Raw genomic sequence first — 18,525 nt, forward strand, 5'->3', positions numbered from 1 at the left:
TCGATAGTTTTTAATTAAAGCTCTAAAGTATAATCAGCCAATGGTGCACGTCCTACCGATGACACCAAAATATTGCCATGCCGCGCGTTGGGAAAATTACGGATCTAGATATTCGATATCTGACTCGACCTACTACTACTACTACTACTACCACTACTAACAACTCACCTCAGAACCAAACCGCCTGAGGCCAATACAGCTACACACGCTCCTGCTGCATCCCAATCTATTCAAAGCCTCCCTCTTTAAACTCTCCTAGGAAGTTCCCATTCCCTTCAAATTTTTCTTTATGACATCCTCTCATTCCAGACGAGGACGACCTGCTTTACGTTTAGCCCTGAACGGTTGGCCGAAAAGGACAATCTTCGGCAATCTGTCATCCTTCATCCTCAGAACAAGCGTTAACCATCCTAACCTTTCTTTCATTATAGCCTTAGAAAACGGGATTGAACCACAATTTTCGCACAACCTACTGTTTGAAATATGATCAGTCAGCCGGGTACCCAGAACAATCCCTAGGCAATTTCTCTGGAAAATATCTAGTAAATCTTCATCCACTTTTCGGAGCGCCTATGCTTCAGAGCCATATTTACCCCCTGTATATATGTATGTAAATACAGGGAGTAATATGTATTACCCCCTGTATTTACCCCTAGAATATTGGAAGGTAAATCACTGGACCTTCCAATATTCTAATCTTGGTTTGCAGACCTATCTTCCTATTCTTCCAAACTTTTTTTTACTGTAAAATAAACAACCTGAGCCTTGGCTATTCTACTTTTAACATCTTTACTGCTCCCACCGTCTTTACTAATAATACTACCAAGGTAAGTGAAGCTGCCCCCTCCTCCTGATCAATGTTTTCGTTACCCAACGTCAACTTTTCATCTTCACTTATTCCTAGCCTTAGTGACTTAGTCTTCTAAATTTTATTTTTAAACCTATTCTAGCACCCTGATTTAGTACGAAACCAGCTGCTAACCTCATTTCCTACCTTAACCGCAGACGTGTTATTCTCGTACATAGCAGTAATCACTTTAATGTATTTGTCTGGTATACTATATAAGGATAAGACCTTTGCTAAAGCTCTTCTATCAACAGAATCGAACGCTTACTCCTAATCTATAAAACTGAGGACCAAAGGTGTTACCGAAAACTAAGGCACTTCTCAATTATTAACCTAAGAGTGAAAACTTGGTCGACACATCCTCTGCTTTTTCTAAAACCGCACTGTTCTTCTCTTAAAACTTTGTCTACAGCATCTCTCAGTCTAAAAAGTATCATATTGATAAGTAATTTGCTACCTACAGAGACCAGACCAGTGCCTCGATAACTGCGACACTCACTCTTATCACCTTTCTTATACAGTGGTTTAATTAAGGTTTTCCTAAAATCATTAGGTACTTCCTCTTTTTCAGAAATCATATTCATAATCTTCAGCAGCTTAATTCTAATCTCAGACCCACCATTTTTAAGAAACTGATTTACCACCCTATCAGCACCTGGAGCCTTATTATTTTTTAATCCTTTTAGTACTGTCGCTAATTCTTCCTCACAAACAAATCTTCCTTCACATCCAAGGTATCACAAACTGTTTCATTTTTCTCTATATTTTTTCCTGCAACTGTATCTCGGTTTAGCACATTCTCAAAACGTTCCACCCATCTCTCTTTAACTATTTCCTTATCACTAATTATGGCCCCGTTCCTATCTTTAACTGGGACAAGTCCGGACTGACTTCTCCCTCCACTCAATTTATTAACATGCCAGTACACTATTTTACTATTATGCCGTCTAGCTGCATCTTCCAGATCGTCGACTATTTTATCCATGGCCTTCACTTCACACGTCCTTAGTTCATATTTTCATGCTTTCTCCACCTTCTCCTCTCTATTAAACACAAAGCTTTTTCACTAATATTCCTAGCTGCAGTCTTAACTTTCTTCCCTAAGACACCATCAGTAACTTCACAAATTGTTTTTCTAAAATTATTCCAACCCTCCTATCGAGATTCATGATCACATTTAATTATTTCGATTCCACTTTCAATAATTTTATTCCAGAGTGAGATTACGATTTTAAGATTGACAATTAACGAATCTTTGCTCCAGTGGCGACCTTCAAATCTTTTTCAAGGATCTGGAAAGTTACTGGAAAACAATATAGGGACCCAAATGTAAAAAGGTAAACAATACGGCACCGGACTTTACATTCAGTGCCGGCGGTACAGATCTCCGTTTCTTGGCTCTTCAGCCAGGAAGTGCAATGGGGGGCTGGGACCAATCATCATGTGGTATCGCACACCCTTCCTGTTTAAATTCCCAAGGTTTCTCCAGGTACCCATTTATAGTTGGGTTGACTCTGACTGATCTTACAGTCACGCCACCGACCCCCGTTCCCAAATAAATAACCAGCGACAATAGGACTCGAATCCAGGTCCTCACAGACAAAGAATTTGAAGTTCAGCAAGCCATCCCCTCGGGTGGTGGTATTTAACTAATGAACTAAAACTAGCAAAAAAAATAAACTAACAATTGATCTGTTCAAGTGCAAAACTGATAAAGTTCATAAAAAAGGAAAATATCAATTACTTCAATATCAACAGAGCAACCAAGCGACAGAAAAATATTCAGTGAAGGATGTTGACTTACGTGCAAAGAGCATTGAGAATGAGCCTAAGAATGTGTAAATAGCAACTTAGTGAAATTGGCCCCTAAAAGAGTTTTATCGCATTCCATTGACTAAGATAGTTTTTGTAACCTTTTGGATTCGTTGTTATTTTTAGAGACTATACTAAAAAAGGTAAAAAGTTAAGAATCATTCTGAGAGGTCTGATAATAAAATTCTTAAAATATGAAAAAGTTGAAAACTTTCCTGTTAAAAAAAATTGGGCATAACATGGTTATATACTTTTCGAAATAATATTTAAAATCAATTAAAAATAAAAACTGTCACATGAAATGATACCTGTGTGAAAAATTAGCTCCTAAATAATTATTTTGCATTTAATTGCCTAAATAATTTTTCCATTTTTCGGCATCAATCCATTGTAATTGATGTTTTAGAGAATATTTGCTCTTTAGATTAATTGGTCTTTAGAGAATACGGAATATTTTGAGAATGTTTTTTTGTTTTATTATTATTAGAGAAAATTCTATTCTAAGGAAGGTAAGATGAGTCGATCAAGTACTTGAAGCTTGAATCTCAAGTGTAATAATTTAACTTAACTATTTTGGAGACTGAACCAAATAATGACGCATAGTATTTATACCTTTATAAAGCAATATCTAATTCAAAGAAAATCTGGGAAAAGTGCTATCTAATTTTAATATAAATCCAGGATAATGTAATATCGAATTTCTTGAAAGTGGTACTATTAAGACTAAAAAAATCTGAAAATTCTTCAAGAATTTCAAAATAATTGATTTGTAAGGTCGGACTGAAAATCGAAGTGGAATGTCATTCAATTGATAGGTGATAGAGGGTAGAAATAAAAGCAAAAAGCAGCTTAAGAATCAAGAAAAAAAACAATGATGAAATAAAGAACTTCTTCAAGCATTGTAATTCGAATAAAATACATTTTAAAACTCACCCAGTCTATCGAAGACACTTCCCTTGGGGTTTTGTTTATAATGCAGCTGTGAGACCCTAGAGGCAATTGGCTGATTTTTAGGATCTTGTGTAAATAAACAAATAGCGATATTATCATCCTGTTTTAATACTTGCAGCTCAACAGATTTGTCAACCAGTACAGAAGTCAAGTCGTCATGGGATATAGTGGGGAAATCGGCGTCAAATTGGAAGAGGTGACCAAACGGCTTCTGATTCCAGCCTTTCACACATACAGGACGGAAAATTTCCGACCGGTCTACAGTTAGAAAATTTCCGTAATCAATAAACATCACCTCCACATCTTGTGCGAATTCTTTGAGAACCTGCAAATAGCATAAATGAGTTTACAGCTTAAATTTGAATGTCTTGACTTACTTTAAATAATCCCATCCAGCTTCTGTGGATGTATTGGGGCTTCTTGTCTTTTCACTAGGTGTTGAGCATGGGGATGGTATTCGACTCTCTCTGACGTCAAACGGTGGAATCTGAAAGGGGGTGAGGGAAAGGAGGAGTTCCAAACATTGAATTTGCCAAGCCATGTCTTGCAATTTTGGCCTCGAGGTCGTGTGCCGTGTATCAGTCCCTCAAAGGTGTCCTTTGGTATTTTACCTGGTGGCATTGGTTGGACATGACCAAGCGAGCGGAGTTGACGAATTTTGATCCGGTCCGTGATAGTGCGTAAACAGCAGAGGAGTTTGTAGAGGTCTTTTTTATATACTGGGTCGATGTAGGCGACCCCGCAATGAGGAGGTATTTTGTTTCAAATACGGAGATTTGCCACCCAAAATTTGGATGTGGTTATTCAGAAAGCAACCGATCCAAAAATTTGAAATAGAAATATAGGACGATTCTTCTTCTTCTTATTGCAGCAAGACTAGCCGTTTTCCTTAACGGTTTCTTTAACGGTAAGATCCCCTGACTCACGGACTCTCCGAAAGCTCCAAACATAGAAAGGTTATATGACATAATGGTCGTTACTAAAAATCAGAAAGTTTTTGAATAAATTCCAGCAGCTTTCACAACACTGAAAGTTAATTTTTGTTCACTGCATGTTTTGCCTACTAAGTGCCCTGTCACACTGTGCACTGCATAAATATTTATCTCAAACGATGATGTATAACACTCTCAAATGATGTATAACATCAAATTCCTTACTTTTCATCACAGACAGGGACTTGCAATGAAAGAGCATTCTATTAAAATGAAAACAACTTTGTGTACATTTCAGAAGCTTTTACTTCACCAAGGGCTTATTTTAGTACATTCCATGTTTGTTTCATCTAGTGCACTATCATACAGCGTACAGCATTATCAAATAATGATAAGTAATTTCCTTCTTCCTCACCCAATAGACACTCATTCCTCGTAACTCTATTAACTGTAAGCAATAGTCTAGTCTCTAAAGATGTGTCAAATACACTTTCTCACATTCCCCCATGGACATAATATTTTACTTTGAAAAGAAATATTATTTTGTTACTAACTAAAAAGGTAGCACATATATATGGTAGTTTTCGTTTTAGTAAAACGTTGTACCACAGAACAGGTTTATAAACAGTTTTGCACGTTTGTTTCAGAAATGGGACACATAACAGGACCACAAACTGGTAGTCAGTGGATGAAAGCATTGACAATTTTCCAAATAGCGCATCAAAGAACAGTAAAGGTATATAAATTCGTCGTTACGCACCCGTGAAGGAGGAGCCAAGGAGAAATGCGAGACGCATGATGTGCTCCATAACTCTTCAATGGAGAGGATAGGAACGCACATTACAGTATATATATATATATATATATATATATATATATATATATATATATATATATATATATATATATATATATATACATATATGTATGTATATAAATATATATATATACATATAAAAATATATAAATAAATATAAATAAATATAAAAATATATAAAAAGATGAAATATGTATATAAGATAAATATATATAAGATTAAGGTGACGCAGGTAACGGACAGTTTTACTGGTACGACCCACAGCAAAGATATATATATATATATACATATTTATCTTATATACATATTTCATCCTTTTATATATTTTTATATTTATCTATATATATTTATCTTGTATATATCTTAATCTTATATATATATATATATATATATATATATATATATATATATATATATATATATATACATATATATATTTGTTATCCAAAAGATATTACCCTGAAATCAATTTCCAGTGAATGGCCAAATTCAACAAAAAATAAAACCAACTGTTACCTGCGTCACCTTAATCATAACTCGAGGTTTGCCTTGTCAAAGAAGTAGACCTGTTATTCCCAAGATTAAAAAAAAAAAAAAAAAAAAAAAAAAAACGGTAAGAAATAGGAAAATATTCGGCACTAACCTTTTGAAGTAAACTTGAACAAGACAGGGAAAAGACTGAAACAAAAATCAAGCCAAAGCAAATGAAAGACCATTCAAAATAAAATCAGGCAAGAATTTTTTTATCTTAGAATTGAATAAAAAGGCTGCATTAATCACTAGGGACAGGTTTTATCATCATTATACCTAGAGGAGTGATCCCAGAGCTTATTCATATTCCTTTCACGCGCCTGAATGTTTCATTTATCCAGTGAGCAAAGTGTTCTATGGGTTAAAGTTGATCTTCTCGATACACATATAATTATGGTTGTTTACAACCCTCCAAACTACCAAGCAACAACAAACATACTCTCTGGAAAAATCTGGAAACTTCTCTTACAGGCTCGAACAGATTGTGGATATTAACATGGGCGTACAAGCCCCTGTGAATCATATCGTGCAGACCTGTTACTTACAAACCATCCCGATCCTTTCGAGGCACATGCTCAACCATCTATTACAACTTCCATATGAAAAAGGTCACCAACTGATTTGTAATTGTTCCACAACGATACGTAGCACAACGATAAGAGCGCAGCTGCCAAAACCTATCAGCGACATTTTCCAAGTTTTCAAGAAAATTACAAAATAGTAATTTTTTCTCAGTTTGAACAGAAGAAATACATGAACATGGACAATTCCGTCAAATCACTGGACTTTCCCAATTTCACTGCAATGTGCTAACGCCCGTACGGTATACTCTACAAAACAATTTGACAGTGTCTCAAATACCCCAAATAACCACTCTCAGTTAAGTTAACCCCACCCTCACAAAGAATATGGGATTCAAAGTATACTGCAAAATAGCTCAGTACCTAGAATCGCTAAATCTATCATAAAACGTTTAAACCATGGTAAACTGTCACCAATCAACACAGTCACCTTAAGACACAGAAAAAGGAAGAGGGCTAAATAGTATAGACTGAGAAGCCTGTAAGCATAAACAGAATACGTAGAAGAAGTCTGCCCAAGTCCGTTTTCTTCCCACTTAATCCTAGAAATAGATTGTAGCATTGTAAATCTAGTATATCCGTACTAGCTTCTGACAGAGGATAACATGTGAAATCTGTTTCTATCATCTGCAGTTACTAGTTTATACCTCAGAAGATATAGGAAAAAAAACTTTTGTTGCACCTTTAGAGTTGCAACGTCGAAGTCAGGGAGGCCCACCCTTAGCTCAAATTCAAGTTTTTTTTTATAGAAACAAGATCTGACAGAGGCCAGCCAAACGTCCGTGAAAAGGTAGCATACTGGTATCACATACTTCACAAAGAAATATAACAAATATTCTATTTAATTCACATACCTTAGCTCTATAGTATGCACCATCTACCGAAAAGCGCACAACAGCGCAGTCCCCAATATGACTCTTCACATCAGCATAGAGAAGTGGTGGATTGCTAAGTGCTTTATACACACCAAGGAGTTCACATTGCAGATTTTGCAAGTCTTCATTTGAAAACCGTTCCAACTGTCCAAAAAACTTGTTTTCCGAGAGAACCAGCATACACCATACAGATTCTACTTTATTTAAAGTCAAGCGAGGTGGATTGCCGAAAAGCTTTGATACCGCCGCTCTGATTCCGTGTTGAGGTATAAGTCGTGAGAACATCCTGGCTGCCAAGGTCTTACTAATTTCTTGTCCTGAAAAAAGAAAATATATAAACATAATATGATACAGGAAGACTAAAATCAAAGTTCATAGTAAAAATAAATTTAATCCATTAAAACTATAAAATTTAGTTTATAAATACAGTTTCTGTAATACTGCCTTTCCCTAGCCAACAAGATGAAACGCGAGGATAACTAGACATGTGTATTGTTGGAGTAAGGGTATTTAATTCATTAATTTTTCAACCCTACTTAATAGCATAATACGATGGTTTCACATTCAGCCCTCCCAGAGGGGCTAAATTTATTAATACTAAGAAGGTCTCATTTTTTTCAATTACGGTACCAATTCCGACTTCACAGATCTGATGTCGGCACCATACCCTACAATTGAGGTTGCTGTGCCATTAATAAATTTTATCTATTTTTAGCAGGAGACTGAGGAATGTGATAATCCCCTATGATAAAGAAAGTTTTTCGCAGTGGAATTTTTTCCTCAAATATTTCAAGAACGCCAGGCCGTCGCACTTTTGAAGATTTTTCTTTTCTTTCAGGGTGAGTTGAGTCGGGTTATTTAATAAATTCTTATCAGTCGGAACTCTTACTTCAAAAATTATGCAATGTATAGCTTCATCTATTCATACCATGCCTACTACTATTATTACAAACAACTCACTACAGCACCAGCCGCCTGTAGTTAGCAGAGCTCCTTCGCAATCAATTTAAAGTTCCATTCTTTATCCGCTCCCATGAAGTTGCACTTTCCTTTAAATCTTTCTTTTTTGACCTCTTGCCATCCTATTTGGGGGCAACTTTAACACGACCAAACCCTCTGAATGATTCAGCTATTTTTGGGTACTATGAAGTCAACCTCAGCAGTTTTAAGTGTCTCCAAAGTGCCTTATATATCACTTTGAAACTCACCCCCATCCAGTGTTAATCTAAGTTATTTTCCAAGTCTTTTAAGAGGAGTTTCCCCCCTATTTTTTCCGAATTGTGACCTTAATACTGTCTCAGTCCGCTTATTTTTTCTCAGTCTCCTTCTCTGTTTCTACTTTCTCTCAGTCCTTCTCTGCAACTTTCCTTCCCTACTTCCCTCATATTATCATTTATTTTTTTTTTAGTTTGATTGAGATTTATACGTCCCCTTGCTACAAGAGAGGAAGTTTGCAGTTGCAAACTTAGTCATAAGTACGGGTAAAAATCAAAATCCAAGCTATAACCATGCAATAAGTTTTAGTTTATCGAAAAAACTAGTATGTTTTAACACAGCATCAAAATGAAAAACCAAAAACCTGTCCTTTGTGAGCTTTATGGAGAGACTGGCTCGGTGGCTCAACCAACTTGATGTGCGTGTTAAAATAGCAGATTAGGTGACTTGAACACATCCTCATTAGGCAAAAACACTATATCCTTTTAACAGTTTTACTATATGGGCAGATAGTAAATCACTCTTAAATTGAATAAGATATTTTTGCAGTCCAGAAGTACGAAAATGCGTAAGCAATTACATTTTAGATGACCCAATTAAAAAAAGAACAATAAGTAGTGACATTATTGAAGACTGGCATATCTTTTTAGAAGTGAAAAATCGATCAATGGGGCTGCTTCTTTAATTTGTTTGGAACAAAGAGCCATTGAACAAAAAATCAATTCATAAAAATTTCATTCTTCATTTTTACCTAAAACTTCAATGTTTATCATCAAAAACGACCACCTAGTCGGCTAAATCTTTTGCTCCCCGAACATTTCACCTTGTGATTTCCCTGATGAGGAGCCAGGTTACATGTAAAACTAAGCCATGGGCAATACACAAAAGAGGAGGGAGATCAGTGATGAGATAAAGAAACCTTGCCTTTATGAATGAACTGGTTCGAACCCACTCAGTATGCGCACCTTGAAATAACAACTTCGAAGGCTTGAACATATCCTCATCATACAAAAAGACCACACTCCTTTAGAGAATTTAATGTACCCAAAGGGTAGTAATATAAAGAGTGGACGAACAGATTACCCTAATATTGTAGTTTGAGGGGTAGGCCAGGTGGAGGCTTTAAATATGGTATAATAGAAGAGGAGTATCCACCAGCACATGAGCCAAAGGTGATTAAGCCCTTAAGACAACTTTTAGCAGAATTCCCTTGCTCACAAGATGATTAACTAGATAATTAAACCCTGGGCCAAATTTTCCCCCATATGTTTTGCGTTGTATAAAACGGAATAGACTTGTTGTGGAGCTTTTTTTAAACGTCAAATGATTATTTCATATTTAAAGGATTTGAATTGTTTTTAAAGTGCTCATGAGCCTAAAGCCTAAAACTGTACATGACACTAGCTTTTTTGGTGAGGCCTCCATTCCCTAAAAAAATGATACCTCAATAAGGTTTAAAGGTCTAAAAACTCAAAAAAGCGTATTTTTAGGAATAAATTACACAATCTTTTATGAGAGAAAATAAGACAAATATTGGTTAGAGTAACAAAGAGAACATTATGGGGTAAGAGTACCCATGTATGACATGAAACTAAGCTCTGAAACAGGCCTTATATAAAGAAAAGGCAATTTCTGGAAAGAAGCTTTCAAAGAGAGCAAATTAAAGATAAAAAATAAATAAACAGGAGTAAATTAGAGAGTTGTGAATTTTGAATTTTCAAAAAAAAATATACAGGAGTAAATTAGAATAACAGGAGTAACAAATAACAGGAGTAAATTAGAGAATTGTGAATTAGAAAAGACTCGAACTAAATCGCAAATAGTGCAGAGAACATAACAGCGGGATGAATTCTGGAAGACATACGATGATTTTGCTCATATGCATAAGTCTCAAGGAGATGACACCAGCATATAAATAGACCATGGTGAATAAACCCCATTTTCAAAACGTACACAAAAATTTACACGCCAATTTACACGTATTATTACACGCCAGAAGAAGGAATAAATCACAAAACTAACCAGATTCCAAATCAAGCAGGGTAATGACTAGCTTTTCTCCGCATATCTTCAGCACTGTCATCTTCAGTAATTTATGTGACACCAAAACATTAAATTCATGCAAAACTGATCTTGGGACACTTCGTCCTTCAAAGCCATCAAGTGTGCAGTTTAAGGCTTGGGCAGCCATAATTGTCACTGTCTCTGTACGTATCGGCATAACTTTATCAACTGGCACGTAGGTCTCAATCCCTGTGTCAACAGATTCCAGGTAAACTCTAAGTTCTGTAGGTTCTGTAAGAATAAGACAACGTTGATATTGCGAGTTAGGTCCCACAGCACCCAAACACGGTTTCATTGCCGACATTTGACTAACTGGCATCTTCTGCAGTCTGCTGATACAATTAGGCGAGTTTAAAAACGCCTGCAAGAAAACAAACACGATGTAAGTTATTATAATAAGTGGTATTTTTCTTTATTTTAGTACAAATACATGGATAAGAGCCTGCATTAACTTTTGTAAACTTGTCATAAGGAATAAGCAATGTAGGGGAAATGCTCTACACTATTGAAGCGTTTCCGAGATTTCAAACTCACCAGCAGAGGCCCATAAAGCTAAAGTAAGGGCTTATACGTTTTTTTTTTTACTGAAAGCAAGGAGCCACATTAAAAAGAACAGAAATTATTCCGTAGATGAGGGGGCTATCCCTTCCTCAACCTTCACGCTAAAGTGATTTTTTGTCACAATTCTTTAAGTACAGGCTGTTCAAACACAAGGCCCGTTGAATTTGAATGAGAGGTATTTCCAAATAATTTAAGACTTCACCGTAAAGAGTGAGGGTTGAGACCGAGATAGCCCCCCTTCCTCATATGTGGAACAATTTCTGTTCATTTTGAGTTTTACAGCTATTCCTTATTTTCAGTTCAAAAAACTTGCAGTTTTTTTAGAGGAAGTTAGGATACATTGTAGTCAACCAGAAGAACTCTCACTTGGCATCAAAAGACATCGCCTAGATCCTCACACCTTGTTTGCGTCGTTCTACTGGTACGATGTATCGAGAGGTCTAGGTTTGCGAGCCAGCACCCTCTGAAAACAATAACCAGGTCAAAAGAAGAACCTGCGGTAAAGACTCGGAGAATATGTTGTGCCATTGGGTTTCCAGACATGATCTATGGAACGAAGACTGGCGAAGAGTGTCAGAGGAGTTGCAGCCGATCAAACAAAATGGTCGTCAGAAGTCATTCCAAGGTCCTTTTGTGCCAGGCATGCAGTATAATCCTCTAATTCCCACCGGAAGTAAAGTAAGTGAGGAAGGGCAATACGACTTTTCACACATTAGAGATAGGGGGAGAGGGGATTGAAACTATCAAAATTATATCTTATGCATATATTCTTGTAGTCTTGATGGCCCAGATGAGTTCAGTCTCCTGAGGACTTTGTCTTCTTCCCTCACAATGCGTAAGTATGATGTCATACCAAAAGGTAGGAAAAATTTTTGATGTGCGTTTGTTCCAGTGGATGTTCCCTAAAAACTTTTAACTTTTATCAATTGGCCCTTCCTCCCTAATGATTAAAACAGAATATTTCCATGAAGATTCACCAGAAAGTGATTATCATCCTTTTTTCATATTCTTTCTTTCCTCGTACATTTTTCTTTTCTTTGTATAAGAATCCTCTTGACCAAAGGACTGAGGGAGAGGAAAGGGTATGCTTGATCCCTAGGATTTTACGATATAAGCCGTGAGACGATCAGAAAAAAAGTCATTCGCTTATTTTGACCCTATATATATTTTTTTTTTTTTTGAGGAGGGGGGCTTTGCCCTAAACAACTTTTTTTTGGGTTGTTCTTCATGGTCAATAGACCTACAGCTGCAAGTTTCAAACTAATCAAGTCGAAAAGATTTTGAATGTGAGCCTTTTGAATATCCGAGCGAAATTGTTATTGGGATATTTTTTGCATGTCTGGGAGGCCATGGGGAGACTCGATGGTAAAAAAGGGAATGAAGCAAGGGCGGATTGCCCTTCAATCACAAATGTTAAAAGGGGATCTTGAACTTCTAATTTTTAATTGACTAAACTCTCTCCCATGTTAATATAAATATAAAACTAAACTAAAAACAAAAAAAAAAAATTGCATTTTTCGAGCATTTTGCTAGTTCAGAGAACGGCACTGCAACAAGACTTCAGAAAGTAAGTATACTAATAGTCAGAAAATAGGACAAACAATTAGAGTCAACAAACATTTGTTCCTGAATGGCTTGAGACTTAAAATGTAATTCCCGTAGTCAAGTGAATCCTGTTTTACAAAACAAATTTTTACTTCGGGGAGTTGTGAACAAGGGAGGAGGGCAGAGGTGGTTTTTGGTGAGAGACAGAGGGGGAAATTGCCCAAGGCGGAAAATTTAAAATAAATAATGTAATAATTATAACCATTTTGTAATTATTTAAATTTCATTTTTATTAAAATAAAATAGAGGGCACAGTTAACAAATAAAACAATTGATAAATTATTGATTAAATAATAAAATAATAATTAGAAAATAATAATTTAAATGATAAACAAAAAATATTTAAAACGTAAATTGGTAATTAATTTTTGAACTAAAACAACCTTTATTTAGGTTTATGTTGCCTGTGTTAGTTTCAGTATGTTATTGTTCTGCTCTCCAACAGTTTTAATAAATCAACAAAAAAGTAAATTTTTACTATTACTCCATAGCTGAGATTCAGTTCTGTCCATCTACCTAATTAAATTTTGAAATTCAGTGTACAGGATTTTTTGGATTAAAAATACGTTGAAATTCATTGAAAAAGGAAAATTTTCCTATTTTACAAGCAAGTTCAGATCCTTCTCTACAAAAAAGTCAAAATAATATAATAATTTTGGTTCATTGAACACACAGATACGAGTTTGATGAATGCAATTATAAAAGTAAGTAGCTCCCCCTTTTGGTGCAAATTATGGCTGCATTTTTGTCTCAAAATTGGTTGTTTCAGAGGGAAAATATACCTTAATTTGTAAAAATTTGGTCTGAAATTTTGTGGGAAACGGGGGGGGGGGGGGGGGTTGTGTGCACTAATCACACTTTTGTCCCGGGCAAAAGAGAGGCCAGAGCCATCACTGTAGGGGGGAAGGGTTCCTTAACAAGGTCAGTATATTTCTAGTAATGGATAACCAATATTCTACAGAATGCTGACATCTAACACTGCTATTCACACACACAGATGCATAGGAATAGGAGCACTATAAATATAGGCTGGAAAGGCCAGGACAGTTTCTTGTGACAGAAGAACATATGCAAAGATTGGTAATACTCTTGTCTTCAGCCTTTAATGAGGGAAACACGACAAAATTCTTGCATTATGATATGCAGACAAATCGGATTTTCTGGGTTTCTTCCACTTTAGTCCACGTTTTTCCACTATCTTTTTTTGCTTTTAATAACGCCATTATCCATTATTCAATTTTTACCTGACTTCATATTTTAAATATTTGCGATTTTGAATTTTCAAGAAAGATTTGCAAACATCAGTTTCAAGGATTCTAGAAATCTATAAAGGCTTTTTTGTTATATATTTGCTCAAGCTGTAAGAAAACCTTCAAGGACATGAGCTTTTTCTTTGATTCAATTAGTTGTTCGCAAAATTATTTATCAAATTGAGAAAGATATGGATGACGCTTAATTTAGAAGAAGTCTCAAATATGGGACTTCCATGGTTCTAAAGTTTCATGCGTTTAAATTTGTACACAGAGCCGGCGGTTTTAGAGAGGGGACATTTACCCAAGGGGCAGAAACTTTAGGGACGAATAATTTCAAATAAATCATCTAAAGGTTAGAAAAAATTCTGTAGTTTTTGATATTTTATTTTTATTTAAGTAAAGAAGAGGAAAGAGTTAATAAAGCAAAATAACAATATAATAAGACAATAATAATTAAAATAATTAAATAAAGAATTAAAAAACAGATTATTAATTAATAAATAAATTAAAAATATTTTTTTAAATAAATGAAAATTTATTAAAATGTGACCTAAAATTTTTGTGGAAGACAGAGGGGAGGGGTGGGGGTTAATCTAGATTTTACCCCAGGCAAAAGAAATGCCATAACCATCAATGTTAGTGTATAGGAATCCTAAAAATTGAAACAACATTTTAAAAAAAAAAAAAAAAAAAAAAAAAGAAAATACAATTGACAGAAATACGGATTAAACATTGAATTGACAATTACAATTTCCACTTTAAAGAATATAGGTAAATGTTTCGAGCCAAACATTTGGATTTTTACGCATATAATTATATTTGTCAGAACTTTCCTTGGTTGATGAAAAACTCAACATACTTTTATTAAGCGCTAAACTAACCTGACCTAAACATTAGAGTGACTTTACTTTTTAAAGTAAAAAACAGATTAAAAAGAAAACTTACTTCAAATGCACGAATGCCACTTCGAGCCTTCTCTTGAAAAACATAGAAATTCGAAGGAGATTCCACATTTGTGACTACCACATTTGCTTCAAAATTGCTTTGGATTTGAAGTTTTTCATAAGAAGTTGGATTCCCACGAGCCAAGGAACAAATAGATTTGGATGCAATCAAATCCTTCAATATATCTACAACATTCCTTGATTCATAATATAAGTGAACTTCAGGGGGATAAGTTTTCCCAAATTTACATTCAAATATAGTTTTCCTTTTGTTTAAGCTTCAAATTTTTCAAAAAAAATTGCTTCTGCTTCGAAATCAATAAGTGAACATCGAACGGAGTAAGTCTTTAAATTTAGAATTTCGTTGGGTATCTCATACAGATGGTCAAAAGGCAACACTTCTTTAGGTCCGTAATCTACATAGTACACATGTACAACTTCAGGCGACTTGACTTTAGATATAACAGCACGATAATATTTTCTATCTGAAGATGATTGGGCTACACATGTTAATGTTTCTTGGCCTTTTGTCAAAGGCTGTAACCTATGATTCTGGGCAATACTTTCGCTGAGATTCTCTATTTCTTGAAGATCATCTGCCAATTGGATACTAAATTTCAATGGTCCTTTGTCAACTGAAGATACCCTAACTTTGTAAATTACATCCATGTCCAAAACAAGGGGTTCATACGTTCTTTTAGAGGTACTCTTAATTGTGGCAGCTAGTGGTGCTTTGAAAATTGGTGGAGCCTGGTCAAGAACTGGTACAAGAAGCCCTACTTTCATTTTAGCAAGAATATCTGCATTATAACCGTGTTCATTCGCCATTATCACTAAGTCTATACCTCTTACTTTCCTTAGTTTTCTTATTGCGAAAATTTGGTTTTGGATAAGGTTTACAATTATAGTATGATAAGTGTCTGCAAGGTGCTCAGAAGGTAGTTGAAGCCCATTCAATAGATATTTTACAACAAGAGGTGGGAAGGACATGTGAGTAGCCAGAACAGGATCCAATACTGACACAGGCATAACACTATTCAGTGGAACAGTTTCTTCATTTCCATAGTCTATAAACTTCACCCAGTAAAACTTATTATTTGCTGGATACGCCAAAATCTCGCCTCGGAACCATCGCTCCTTAAAATATACAACAACAAACTCACCTAAAAATAAAAATTAACAGTCAATGAGCACGGTTCTTCAATTTTGGTCAATTTTTAATAAATTTAACTCTATTGTTTGCCATGGTGATAATGGTGATTAGGCTAACTTTAGTTATGGATTGTAATTTTTGTGGATGGAATTTCTTTAGATAGTTTACTGGCATGCAATTCAATAATTTGAAACATCCTTGAGGATGACATGGAACAGGTCCCATTGAACAATCTACAAACCAAATTAGGCAGCTAACTCTTGAGAAAGTTTCCACGGGAAACATTTGTTTCCCAATTCACCCCAATTCTCGGCTAAATTTTTAGAAAAGGGTTGAAGGGCTCTCCAGAAGCGTTAGGATGTAAATCAAAGTAGATTACAATCTTAGGGTTGTTTTCGATTTCACACTGTTTTTACAAAAAAAAAGTGAATAAGCGGTTTGGTTAAATAGCCAAACCGCTTGAGGCCAACATAGCTGAGCATGCTCCTCTGAACCTTGATATAGTAGAAGCTTCACTTTTTATCCTTCCCCGTGTAGTTCCAATTTTCTTTAAAATTCTTCCTTATGACCTCTTCCCAAACCACTCGGCGACGGCCTGCTTTTTATTCGACCCTTCTCAATGGCTGTGACTTACCTCGTTTTTTTTGCCATACCTTTTTTTTGTTTAGATAAGACGTTATAGTAAATATTTTTCAAGAACAGTTTTAAATCAAAGTAAGCAGTTGGAGTATGTAAATAATGGGGAAAGCATAGCCTTTAGCAGGGACATATCCAGTATTTTGGTTTGGGGGGGGGGTGTACACAAAGGATTTTAAAAAACACATCAAAATTTGTTTCTATGCATTATTGTAGCACTTTTACGAGTCAGAAAAAACATTTAGGGGGGGGGAGAAACTCCCTACCTCCTGAATACGGCCCTGGCCTTTAGTGATATTTTGTTAATGGTAGTAGATCGATATAAATGTCACTGTTTCTTTGCAGCCCACCTGTTTATTTTCATATATAAAAGTATTGTTTTATGAATCCAATAATTTTTTAATCAGAAATCTATTTCAGGTTATATATTGATTCATGCTATTTTCTGATCAGGGTAATTATTTTTAAATGCCTAATCAGAGATGAACATTTAAAATGTAACACAATGCAGAAATGCATATTCGTTAATCTAAATAGCTATCGTGGCATTCAAAAATGAACGCCAAATTATACTACTTTTACAATTACAAAGAAAAGAATTCAAGTCTATTTTCCAAGTTTCATAACATGTTACATTGACTATAGCTTTCAACACACCATAAACACGACAGAAAACAGCATAGCTTAACGTGGTGTGAAAAATCACGTAAGATGGTTTCAACTGTGTAAAAGGCTTGGCATGGCAATGTGAAAAGACAAAAGACACACAAAGTGGTTAATCTGTAATAAAAGATACACAAACCTTATAAATATTTCTCAAATTTAAACAAAAATAAGGAATATTCGAATTCTTAATATTCTATTTTGCTTCCAAATTCAAGGATTTGGTCAGATTTTTTCAAGAGCTTGTAGTTTTTAAACAAAACGTTTTGGAAGTTCGCTTTATCTGAAACACTAAAAAAAAAACTGATTGAAAAAAAAGCAAACCTATGCCTGCAAGAATTGATAATACTTTAAATTGTGCATAACAGTATCATTAAAAATCTGTTCAGGTGAATCCCTAATTGTATTCGTGCTGAACATTTTAAAGAGATTGGACGAATCTTACAGAAGCCATTGCATGGAACTCAGAGCAGTAGAAAAACCAGAGCCGTTCAAATTAAGAGGGGGGAGGCAACTAGGTCATCTGCCCTGGGCGCCAAAGATGGGGGGCTCCACGGCTGCGGAGTTGCCCATTTTGATCAAGTTTTTCACTTTGATTCGGCTTCTTTCGCTTATATTTGAGTGAGGGCGGTGTAATTACTTTTTCCCCATGCACCACCAACCCTAAGAACGGCTCTGAATAAAACCCAGCTCATCAGGAACAGTTTGGAATGATTAGCCTTGTCCCCTACAGACCAATGAATTAAGGCTACATAGCAGGAAACAATGGCAAAAAAGTGTTACCCAAGCCATTTCTGGAAATGTTTTTCAGAATAATTGTTAGTTTCACTTTCCATTGGTTTGTGTAGAAGCAATACGTCCATAATAGTTACAGATTACAAAAGCCGAAGTTTGTTTGAAGATAAAATCTCAACAGCAAATTTGACGATTTATAGCAAGAAAATGCTGAAAATTGAAAATGATTTTTCACTCTTTAAAAAATAAAAAAGCAAGCAATGGCTCTGTTGGATCTTTATACTTTTATTTTTTAACAAACAAAAGAATATGGAATCCAGAACCAACATTTTCGCAAAAATTCTGGTTGA

The 18,525-nt window shown here is 35.3% G+C and overlaps 2 protein-coding genes across 2 annotated transcripts in view; both read right to left on the reverse strand.

Moving 5' to 3' along the window:
• Positions 1 to 10,945, reverse strand: part of LOC148956673 (uncharacterized) — a 26,491-nt gene extending 15,546 nt beyond the window's left edge. Inside the window, exons 1-3 of the mRNA XM_089086643.1 lie at positions 10,584 to 10,945; positions 7,326 to 7,663; positions 3,593 to 3,935 (exon numbers count right to left, since the gene is read on the reverse strand). Coding sequence (XP_088942769.1) covers positions 3,593 to 3,935; positions 7,326 to 7,663; positions 10,584 to 10,944 — 1,042 coding nt within the window. The 5' untranslated portion in view covers position 10,945. The remainder of the gene's footprint in view (positions 1 to 3,592; positions 3,936 to 7,325; positions 7,664 to 10,583) is intronic.
• Positions 1 to 18,525, reverse strand: part of LOC148956672 (uncharacterized) — a 75,143-nt gene that overhangs the window by 42,489 nt on the left and 14,129 nt on the right. The window contains exons 3-4 of the mRNA XM_089091677.1: positions 15,268 to 16,151; positions 14,990 to 15,163 (exon numbers count right to left, since the gene is read on the reverse strand). Of these exons, the coding sequence (XP_088947803.1) occupies positions 14,990 to 15,163; positions 15,268 to 16,151 (1,058 nt within the window). The remainder of the gene's footprint in view (positions 1 to 14,989; positions 15,164 to 15,267; positions 16,152 to 18,525) is intronic.

The sequence above is a fragment of the Artemia sp. Qi Xiang Cuo genome, chromosome 1 (genome assembly GCF_049724085.1).
Source record: "Artemia sp. Qi Xiang Cuo chromosome 1, ASM4972408v1, whole genome shotgun sequence".
Classification (NCBI taxonomy): domain Eukaryota; kingdom Metazoa; phylum Arthropoda; class Branchiopoda; order Anostraca; family Artemiidae; genus Artemia; species Artemia sp. Qi Xiang Cuo.